Source organism: Girardinichthys multiradiatus, chromosome 13 (genome assembly GCF_021462225.1).
Source record: "Girardinichthys multiradiatus isolate DD_20200921_A chromosome 13, DD_fGirMul_XY1, whole genome shotgun sequence".
NCBI classification, from domain to species: Eukaryota; Metazoa; Chordata; class Actinopteri; order Cyprinodontiformes; family Goodeidae; genus Girardinichthys; species Girardinichthys multiradiatus.
Window position 1 is genome coordinate 13,949,630 of NC_061806.1, and position 11,002 is coordinate 13,960,631.

General features: G+C 40.2%; 1 protein-coding gene across 1 annotated transcript; it reads left to right on the plus strand.

The window, feature by feature from the left end:
• Positions 1-713: 713 nt before the first annotated feature.
• On the plus strand, positions 714-10,852 carry mturn (maturin, neural progenitor differentiation regulator homolog (Xenopus)). Its single transcript, XM_047383197.1, has 3 exons — positions 714-1,216; positions 8,063-8,185; positions 8,463-10,852. The coding sequence occupies exons 1-3, from the start codon at positions 1,058-1,060 to the stop codon at positions 8,568-8,570; spliced, it is 390 nt and encodes a 129-aa protein (XP_047239153.1). The 5' UTR covers positions 714-1,057; the 3' UTR covers positions 8,571-10,852.
• The last annotated feature ends 150 nt before the right edge of the window (positions 10,853-11,002 follow it).

Here is an 11,002-nt window from a genome sequence, read left to right on the forward strand (position 1 = left end):
AGTTCCGTAATGAGATTTGTTTACCAATGTTCTCTAACAAACCGCTGAGGCCTCCACAGAACAGCTGGACTTATATTGAGATTAAATTATACACAGAGACACTCTATATACTAGTTAGATGACATCTGAAGGCAATTAGATGCATTGTATTATATTTAGGGGTATCAGAGTGAAGGGGGAGGCAAATACATCTGATTTTGATTTGTAAGAAATGTTGAAACCCATGCATCCTTTTTTCAGTTTACAGCAATGCACTACTTTGTGTTAGTCTATCGCACACAACTAATAAAATTTAAGTTTCTGATTTTAATGTGACTGCATGGTTATCGTTGGTAGCACTGTTGCCTTGCAGCAGGAAAGTTCTGGGTTCGAATCCTGGCCTGGGGGTTTCTTGTTGGAGTTCACATGTTCTCCCCGTGCAAGCGTGGCTTCTCTTGAGCTTCCCCCACAGTCCACAAAAAAAGTGTTATTTCATGCCTAATAATTGAGTAGCGCTGACCTTTCAAATAAAATACGGGGCCGCATTGGCCATCATAAATGCTATATTTAGTGACATCATCTCCCATGAGTCATTTATGCTTTTGAAATAGCCTATGGTTTGTTTCCTGTGCATTTTCACCACTTTTCTTCCATGTTTTACATGGTGTCAGCAGGTTAAATGCATATTGTAGCTGACAGATTGCAGTGGACGGCTGACCCGCTTTGCTGTTCGTCATCGCGCCCCCTTTTTTTTTTTAACCCGTGCGTCCTCCTGCGTATGCATATATGCGACGGTCTGATTTCATAACATGGTGAGGAAGACAGGAATGGGGCTCTGAAACACCGATGAATATCAGCCCATCGGTCGGCCCTGTGCAACGCAGCAGTTGCAGCTATCTCTCCCTGCTGTACGCCGGTGCCATGCAGAGGGTGCACTAAAGGGGATGCGCTATAGCGGAGGCTGCTGATGCTGCTGTTCTTTGCGTCTTGAGCATCATCGCCGCGACGGCCAAAGAGAAAGACGAGGCGGGGGGATCGATCTCCGGAGCCAGGGACACGGTAGACAGGACAGCAGAGGATGGAGTTCAAGCATCTGGTGGAGGCGGCGGAGAAGTGGTGCTCCGAGAACCCGTTCGACCTGATCTTCGCCGAGGAAAACGACGAGAGGCGGCTGGACTTCTACGCAGAGCCCGGGGTCTCTTTCTACGTGCTGTGTCCCGGCGGCACCGACAGCTTTGTAAGCGAGCTTCTGCAGGGCCTCAACTTAGCTAATGTGTGTGTGTGTTCTTCTAGGTGTATATGGGCTGGGTAGGAGGTGGTGATGGTGGTATGAGAGAGGAGGGGGGCTGAGTAGTATGATGTCATTTCAATATGCCTTAGCATCTCTTCACACAAATGTGTTTCATATGTTCCTTCTTAATCATTACCAGCAAAAAAAGATCTAAAACAAAAACAGGTATGTAAATGCGTTATGGTTCTCTACTCGGAGCGTCATCGCTTGGGGATTGGCAGGTGCACTAACAAAAAAAGTTTGCACAGGTTAGAGGATAACATGGGACACCACTTGTTTTTGTTAGTTTTTGCACAAAATGGATTATTTTTTATGATTTTAACATCTTTAACATCCATCCATCTATCCATTCTCTTCCACTTATCCAAGATCGGGTTGCGGGGGCAACAGGTCCCAGAGAGAACCCCAGAAATCCCTCTCCCCAGTGACTCCTCCAGCACATTCTGGGGGATCCCAAGGAGTTCCCAGGCCAGACAGGGTATATTGTCGGTCCAGCATGTTATGGGTCTTCCCCTGGGCCTCCCCCCAGTGGGATGTGCCCAAAGCCCTTCAAAGGCAAGCACCCAGGGGGCATTCCGATCAGATGCTCGAACCACCTTAACTAACTCTTTCTGATGAGAAGCAGTGGCTCTACTTTGAGCTCCCCAAGGCCTCTTGTATTCGGGATCTTGTTCTATCACTCATGATTTATATCCCATGACCAATGGTGAGGGTTGGAATGTAGATGGACGAGTGAATCAAGTGTGAATCATTGCTTTTTGGCTCAGCTCTTTCTTCTCTTCAACAGACAGGAGCAGTGCCCACATTACTGCAGATGAAGCCCCAATAGAAAGATACTTAAACTCCTCCCCTTGAGACAAAGACTGATCCCCAACCTGAAGAGGGAACTCCACCTTTTTTAGGGTAGAGAACCCTGGGTTCACACTTAGAGGAGCTGACTCTCATCCCAGCCGGTTCACACTCAGCAGGGAACCACTCCAGTGCACGCTGGAGGTCGTGGCCTGAAGAAGCCAACAGAACAACGTCATCTGCAAAAAGCAAAGATTAGATTATGAGGTTCCCAAACCAGAGACCCTCCTCTCTACAACTTTACCTTGAGATCCCATCCATGAATCTTTAACATGTCTTTAACATGTCCACACACTCAAGTATGTGGTTGCAACCTACTGTGCTTTTACAATATTGCTTGAAATTAAATGTAACAGGTTACTCCACAGGCTGGCTAAGTTGTAACATATGGATTAGTTTTACAACTAGCTAGAAAACTTTATGTTAATGCATTTCACTCAATAGGAATCCATCTACATTCTACACCTCCCTCTTTAAGTCTTTGTCATGCATCAACCATTCAAGGATTGGTAGTTACGCATAGGCTATTGAGCCGGTGCTTTGTTAATTGAAATAAGAGTGATCAAATCCCAGCTATTCAAATCTAAAACAAAAACAACAAAAAACATTCTTTATCATTTTTTATTAAAATATTGTATGCGTACTTTTTCTGTTATTGGTGTTTAATTTTAATTTTCTAATTTGTATACATATTAACAGTTTACTTTTTACTAATTTGCTTACTGTGTATTTTACTATTTCCGTTTGCTTTTCAAATTCTTATTCACTGAAAATAACTATTAAGGAATAGCTTTATATTATTTAGTATTATACAGTAGAATTGTTTAACGCTCAATAGGGTCTGTTTTAGCACTGTGTTACAAATGATGACTTAGGTCGGCAAATTATGGTCAAGTTTAGCATTTGATATAAAATACTTCACATCTGCTAATTTCTAGACAATAAGACAGTTACCGTGTAACATAGGATAGGCTTGAATGGATCAAGCACACAGCTCATTATTTGAAAATGTCACAATAATAACCAGGCTGTAAACGTGAGGTCTAAAATTTTACCCAAAAAACGTTGGGTTTTACACTATCCTGATAAAACTCAACTACTGAGAAGATCTGAGGTCATTGTCTTTGTCACACGTATTGGCTTTCATATTACGTAAAGAATGAAGAAAGAAAACCAGAATTGGTCAAAATCTAAAGCGGCCCACTTCAAAGAAAACTTTCAAGCGCCTGACTGATGCATCTTTTCTTTGTTGCAGCAGCAACATTTAATAATAATTCTAACAAAACAAAGTCTTATTGTGAAGAACAGAATAATTGCTTCTTCCAATCTTAGTCTCATGGGAGATGTTTGCCTACAGATTAATGAAAACCTGCAAAGTTTTGTTTTGATGTCTTTTCCGTACACATTTTTCCACTTAATCAAGACCGTCTGCTAGACCTCTATGTGTAGATTAATATCAAATGCCTTCTTGAACTTATTTCTGATGGCACATATGTAAAGGCCTTAATGTTAAAATCAGCCTCAAAAATACATTACTGATAAGCTTCTAAAATGCACACATCTTGTATAAATTAAATATCCTAATGGTGGATGCAGCACAACTCTGATCAGCAACAAACTGTTTTTGTGCTCACTGTATCCTGCAGCCATGTGATGCAGTGGTGGAGTTATGGGCCCTAAAGTCCCAGAGGCCCGATCTGCCCCTCCCCCGCTTCCCTGCTCAGTAACATGGCCAGTGGGGCGGGAGCAGATGGAGATGACCCAGGAGTCGGGGCGTCTGTTTAGTCAATAACACATTATGTCACACAGACCGTGCCTCTGTTGTGTTTGCACGCCTCGTCTGGACTCCACAGCCTGCAGAGAAGCGCCACAGTGGGACGCTTAGATAGCTGCTGATGAAATTTTGCTAAAACTTTTTGTCTACATTATCCAACTCTCTTAAGGAGCAGATTCTAATCAAACAAACAAAACAACAGCAGATCCTTTCTGTGATCTGTTGTCTCTTAGCACCACTTTCCTCTTCAGTCTTCTCCTCCTCAAGATCTCCCTTCCGATTTGCCGCTTTCTCTTGCTCTGTAATCTAATCCATGTCAGATGTCTTTGCAGCTCATCCTGCGATGTACTCATCGTCTGCTACATGCACAGCCAAACATTTCAGTGCTGTGCAGTCTCAAACCTGCTGCAATAGCAAGCTGTCACTCTACGGGCCTCTTGAGATCAGAGCCGGTCCAAAACTGAATGGAGACCTCAACAGACCCACATCTACCGTCACTCACCAAAGCTCCACTCATGCCAAAGGATGAATCCTAAAAATGCCCTCTTGTTCTATTTTCATTATGAGATTTTAAATATCTCATACTCGGTTTAAAAGAATCTCATTTCAACCTAAGTATCTTAGACTTTGAACTATAGCTGATCGAAAGCAGTCCAGACTAATTGGAAAAACTGTGAAATAGTCCTTCTCTTTGGGGTAGATAGGAGATGCTAGCTTTAGCATCAGTAGCAGCTAACAATTAGCCAGTTGTAATTTTGTATGTTGCTTCCTTTTTTCTACCGGCTACCTAAAATTCTCCCTCAAGAACAAATTAAGAGTGCCGGTGAGCCTCTTTAATGCTAATGCAGTTAAGTATTTTTGGCCAACAACACAAACTTTTTTGTATTTAGTGCATCCCTCAACAAAACTGGGCTACTCAAGATCTACTATATTTTTTACTTCAAAATAAGAGTCTTGAGCATAAGGACACCAGAGTTTAAAGCACTCACCTTTATGTCCCTGAATGGTAATAGCTTAGACTAACTTTACCAGACACAGACACATGCTAACAGCAACTGAACAGCGTTTCCTGGCACAGGCTCACTTGGATGAGAAATATTGCAGGAAAATAAAAATTAAACAAAACAATAAAGTAAATTCACTGACTCTGCAACCAAATGTGTGTTGCCTGAATGCCTCTTATGATAATAGCACTTGAGATAGTTTTTTTTTTCTTTCATGTTTAAAAAGGGTGAAAGTTCCAAAATTCACATGCAAAAGGCTTGCCAGCTAGGGCTGCAACTAATGATTATTTTGTTAATTGATTAATCTGACGACTTTTTTTTCAATTAATCAATTAATAATCGGATAGCAAAAGGTGTTGATAGGAGATTTTTTTACAGAATTTGAACCAGGTGAAGCTAGAGCTAGGTCACTTGAGGAGTTCTGGATAGAGCACATTTACAGACAAAGAAAGTTTTGCATTTTAAATGCAAAATATATACATATTTTTGTACAATTTTGGGGTAATTACTGCTCTGGGTGGGTTGTTCTTTCAGCAAATGGCATGTTTACTGTATACTGTATACTTCAGTTTACCATTATTCCATTACTTAATTTGCTAATGATTATTTCAATAAGCGATTAATCACAATTATCCAATTAATTGTTTTAGCCCTGTTGTCAGCAATTATCAGGAAGGCCTGATTGCTAAAATGCCAATAATAGTTTTTTTTTCTTTGAAAATTGACAGGCTTATTTTTGTTAAATTGAACATGCCTGCTAAGGCATCTTGGGCCCTGGGTGCCTCCTCTTCCATCAACAGAGCCTTCAGCAGAGCATCACACACACTCTATTCACTCACTGTTTACTCAACTCTTACTGTTTTATATTAAGTAAACTGCTTTAGCTAATACGTTTTCAGATTTAATGATTTAATGAGTGTGAATAAAATTCAGAACTAGCTACCTTGAAAGACTGAATGGTATTTGCTACGTATTGAATAAATGTACTGAATGAATCAATCACAAGTTTAAAGTCTAGTGATAAGTGTGTCTAGTTATAAAATGACCTGATGTTCAGATTGTAGATGATGGGCCAATCAGGAGCACCAAACAACATTTCATAAAAACTGAAACTTGAAAACTTAGACCCAATATTGTCCCTAATACCTTTTGATTTTGATCAGTGTTTTCTTATACTTCCAAACTCCTTCCTGGTAAATACATGTGTAAACGGTTTATCAAATTATATTTAAACCTAACTCTAATCTAGTCTTGATCTTATTTTTACGGTGATCCATAAATGTAAAGAAAACTGAATGACTTAATAGGTTTATGACAACCCAACAGCAAACCTTTGAATATGTACCAATAGTTGCTTAGTTGAATTATTGTAGTGGACTCTATAATCAGAGCTCAACATCACCAAGAAGTCAGATAGTAATTAATATACAGTCAAGGATTACAATACACTATTTACAGATAATTATAGATGTTAAATACCTGTTAATGTATTTCTATATACTTTATAATAATTATCTTCAATAAAAATACATTTTTCAAGAGAACATTTCAGGTCTTCATGCTGATAAATCAAATAAGCCTAAAATAAAACTTCAGACGTCATGATAAGTAGGTAACCTGTGACATGGTTCTCCCTGCAAGCTTGACAGGACACCCTTAATACCACTGAGTAATACATAACCTAACAATGTGCCCTTTAGACTTTGAGAGAAATGAAGTGCGCAAAGTGGCATAGCTCCAGTGGCCTATTACATGCAGCAGTTTTTATAAAAGCCTTGACCAATTTCTTAAGGAAGTTCTATTTAATCACAATAGACATCTTGGATTTGATATCAACTCATCTGTGGTTAGGGTGGATACGTTGTGTATATTAGAAGGGGTCACATCTCTCTCAATAGAGAAGCAGATTCAATTGCTGAGCCTTGCAGCACGTCTAGAGACAAACTTGTTTGGCCCATTCTTCAATGCAAACTATCTGGAGCTCTGTCAAATTGGATGGAGAGATCTATGAACATCAATTTTGAAGTCTTCCTTTGCAGCTCTGGCTGTATGTTTTGGGTCCTCGTCCTGCTGGAGGGAAAACCTCTGCCCCAGTCTTAAGTCTTTTTCTGCCTTCCAGGATTGCCCTGTATTTACGCTCCATCCAGCTTCTCATGAACTCAGACTAGCTTCCCTGTCCATGCTAAAGAAAGCAACCCCACAGCATGATGCTGCCGCCACCATCAGGGGATGTTGTTTTCAGAGTGTTGTGCAGCGTTAGTTTTCCACCACACATAGTGGGATAAAAAATTCAACTTTGGTCCCATCTGACCAGAGCACCTCCTTCCACATTAGCTTTGTCCCCTACGTGGCTTGGAACAAACATTAAACCAGACTATTCATGACTTTGTTTCAGCCCTGCTTTAAATATCTTAACAGACTTGTCCCTGACCTATCTGCTATGTTTCTTGGTCTTTATGATCTGGTTTGTTCACTAATGTCCTTCACAGAACAGCTGTGTTTCCACTTAGATTAAATTAGACCTACAAGGACTCCATTTACTAATTTATTTGAATGAGGCAATTCTTTGGACCGGATTTTATTTTGTGGTATCAGAGTAAAGGGGCAGATTATTCATGTCACACTTCTTAGATTTTATTCTTCAAAAAAAAAAAATAAACTTCTGCTTCACAATTAGACACAACTTTGTTGATCAACTGCATAAAATCCCAAATGTACAAATGTAAAATGTTTAATGCATATTAATACATTTAAAATCCACTGTATATGGATTAAAAATGGAACAAAAATGGTTTTGCATAAGTGCAAGATAAAAGTTGATTTTATCCCAAAAACATGTAAATTGCACTATAAAGTTAACCAGATTCTACATTAAGAATAAGAGCAACAATTTTAGGGGAGGTAATTATGAGGAAAAGGTGTATTTCAACAACAAAAGGAACTATGGTATATAATTCAAATTCATGATTTACAGGATTGTATTGTAGTTTTACCCTAAGAATTAATCTAATTGTTTATCAAAAACATAGAATATTCTTGCTTATTTTGCATTCTTTGCTTATTTTGCATTTAGAACAAATGCCATGTTACACTTAATGATTGTCTCATTTGCTTGCTCTTGATGGGAATTATGTCATTAATCTGAGTTTGCCTGTGTGCGTGCAGCATGTTTGGAGCGAGAGCGAGGATTGCCTTCCTTTTCTGCAGCTGGCCCAGGACTACATTTCCTCCTGTGGGAAAAAGACTCTGCTAGAGGTGTTGGAGAAGGTCTTCACATCCTTCAGGCCTGTAAGGAAACTAAAAACTCAAGATTTACTCTGATACAGTTAACTTTGTAACACACTCCTGCAGCCACAGCACAGTCACTTTGTTTCCCTGTGTCATGACCTTTTTGCAACAACATGAATAAGTGTTGCCTTTCTGGCTTTAACCAAAAGTAATGGATCTATAGAACCAGTTAAACATTTTTTGACTTAAAAAATTGTGTTCATACTGCCATTTGGAGTCTCATACTGGCCCATGCCTACTACTAATATTCTTGTGCCCCTCTTGTTCTCTCTGTTAGCTGTTAGGTCTTCCAGACATTGAAGATGACAGCTTTGAGCACTACCATGCTGACATGGAGGGGGAGCCTGGGCCAGACCACCAGCAGATGGGGGTCAGCCAGCAGTGATGATCCACCGAGAGGACGCCCGAGCCTGGGCATAACTGCTCAAGAAGACTTGCTCCTTGATACCTTTGCTCACTTAACAGCACACACTCTTGCAAACTTATAGTTGACATGCTGAAATATTACCACCTTGTTCTTGAATGTTTCAGTGGCTTTGCTTTCCAAAGAGTGCACTTTGTTGACCTCTCCCCTCCCTTTATCAAAGACACACACACAAGCACACACACACAAGTTTGTATAACCACACAAATTAGGAGTTTCTATTCATTTTAGTAACTGCATTTATGCCAAGTCCTACCACCAACCGGAACCATAACTATTACCAGTGTATTTCTAACCTTAAACCTAATGAAAACTGAATTGACATCATTCCTCTAAACCTAACCCCTAACCATGAAAAAGGTGCTCCGCCGCATTAGCGCCAGGATTCGGTCCCTATAAGGCCTGTTGGTCTTCAAAAGGTTAGTAAATATACCAGAAAATGTCCTAATTAGGCAGCATAAATACGTACACACACACACAAATAACACTACACTCATACTTTGGGGCTACGTGAGTTGTGGCCATGTACAAGGCTATAACAAGTGTTATAATCATTCACCATCCAGTTAGTTAAAGTTCCACAGCACAGCAATATTACATTGGCTTTGTTAAGCAGAAAAACATTTTTGATGTTAAGAACCCCCCCACCCCACAATCTGAATGTGAATATTTTTCTGCCCGACATAAATGTCATATAAATAAACAAGAAAAGGGGAAAGTCTGACAGTTTGTGGCTACGTGAGGCATCTGAAACTAAAAGTCTAGCAGGTGTAGGAAAAAGAAGGGGAAGTGACTAAATGTGCAGTTAGTTGTGACACAGATTCACCCAAACAACGCCGAACATACTGCAGTAAAACAGGTTACAGTGATTCCATCAAAGCAGCCGCTCCTTGTGTGGAATAGAAACTCTGAAGCTTTTTCAGTAGCATGGATCATTTTAACGTGTTTGTTAATGTTTGTAAAGCTGTGCATCGAAAATTAGTTAAAAGCCACCCTATGAAGATCTTTTACCACTGTTGCTATGTTAGGCTTGCCACAATAATAGCCTGCGCTGCAGCTTTAATCCTTTCTTATTTGGGTGTCTTATCACCATGTGACACCCTGCCTCTTGGATGTTGTAGTCTTCCTGTTGGTCCAAAGTCTGCCTCTTTTACTGGGCACCATCTGAGGAGAAACCCTTGTAAAGCTTCCCAAAATTCCTCGTTTCATGAAATGTTTTGAATTTGTTGTCTTATTTAGGGGTTCATCTTAATCATAGGTAAACAAAGGACACCCCCCCAAAGTGCATGGGAGGAAGGTGGCTCTAGATGCTGTTGACCTCCCAGTCTAACCTGTGTTGAACAATAATCAGGCCAAAAACCTGTGACTTTGATGTGTCTTTGATCCGTGTTGTTTGTACGTTGTTTACTGGCTGGTTTTAGGAGGATGTGGTCTCCTGAGCCAGTTTGGTGCCCTACCCACACATTATAACAAAACATTTATAGTTAGGTTCACGTCAACTTCAAGGTTTTTAGGCTTTCAGTATTTTCCGAAATGATTTTTGTATGTGCAAATGTCTAAAAGGTTCCTTAGAAACACAGCATGTCAGGCCTGTATTTGGGGTGTATGTGGGAATGGGGTTGAAGATTAAATTAGAGGTGGTGGCCATGACATCGTTTTAGAATACTTGCGTATTGGTTTTCTACATGAATGTCCGTTAAATTGAACATCACACAGTAATATGGGCTTAAACATATAAAGTACTATGTTTGCAAAACATACCTTCATTAGAGAAAAAAATACATAGTTTGGTTACCCCAAAACGTTGGGGCCCCTGAGCTTCCCTAGTAAGCAGTTTCGTAAGTCCAACCTAGTGATTATATGATTCTGTGCTGATTGGTTGTAGGATAATGTTGCTGATGTGTACTTCATGTACAGACAATGCACAAACATGCTGGTTCACGCAAACAATGCATACTTTGCGTGCTGAAGACACATGAAAAGTCCTGTGTTTTTGCTCCCTTCGGCCTTCCATAATACAACTTTGTCCAATTCTCAGTCAGTGCACTGCAAGGCTTCCTTTTGCTTTCTATGACTAGGTCAACTTAACGGACTAACTACTCCTTTGCCAAATTACTTTGGCTTGTAAATGTTTTGTTATTATTATTAACATCATTTGCCTGTTTGAATGTTTTTCATGCAGTGTATCCTCTGTTTGTCTTCTGACGTGTGTGCCATTGGTCAATAAACGGTGTGAACTGAGAGTTTCTTGCCAGTGTGAGGTTATTGCCACTAAAACGGCCCACAGACACAGAACCACTTTTCGGTTTCGCTTGTGGACCCTCGACCTGGTGCTCTGCTAACAGCCTGCAAGTGTTACTGGAGCTGACTCACGTGACACCTGACGTGCAGCC

Bases quoted from the DNA above. Each gene is read 5' to 3' on its own strand.
- mturn (XM_047383197.1), top strand. From the start codon at position 1,058: ATGGAGTTCAAGCATCTGGTGGAGGCGGCGGAGAAGTGGTGCTCCGAG. The intron at 1,217-8,062 runs GTAAGCGAGCTT...GTGTGCGTGCAG, and splicing joins CCGGCGGCACCGACAGCTTT to CATGTTTGGAGCGAGAGCGA. The intron at 8,186-8,462 runs GTAAGGAAACTA...TCTCTCTGTTAG, and splicing joins TCTTCACATCCTTCAGGCCT to CTGTTAGGTCTTCCAGACAT.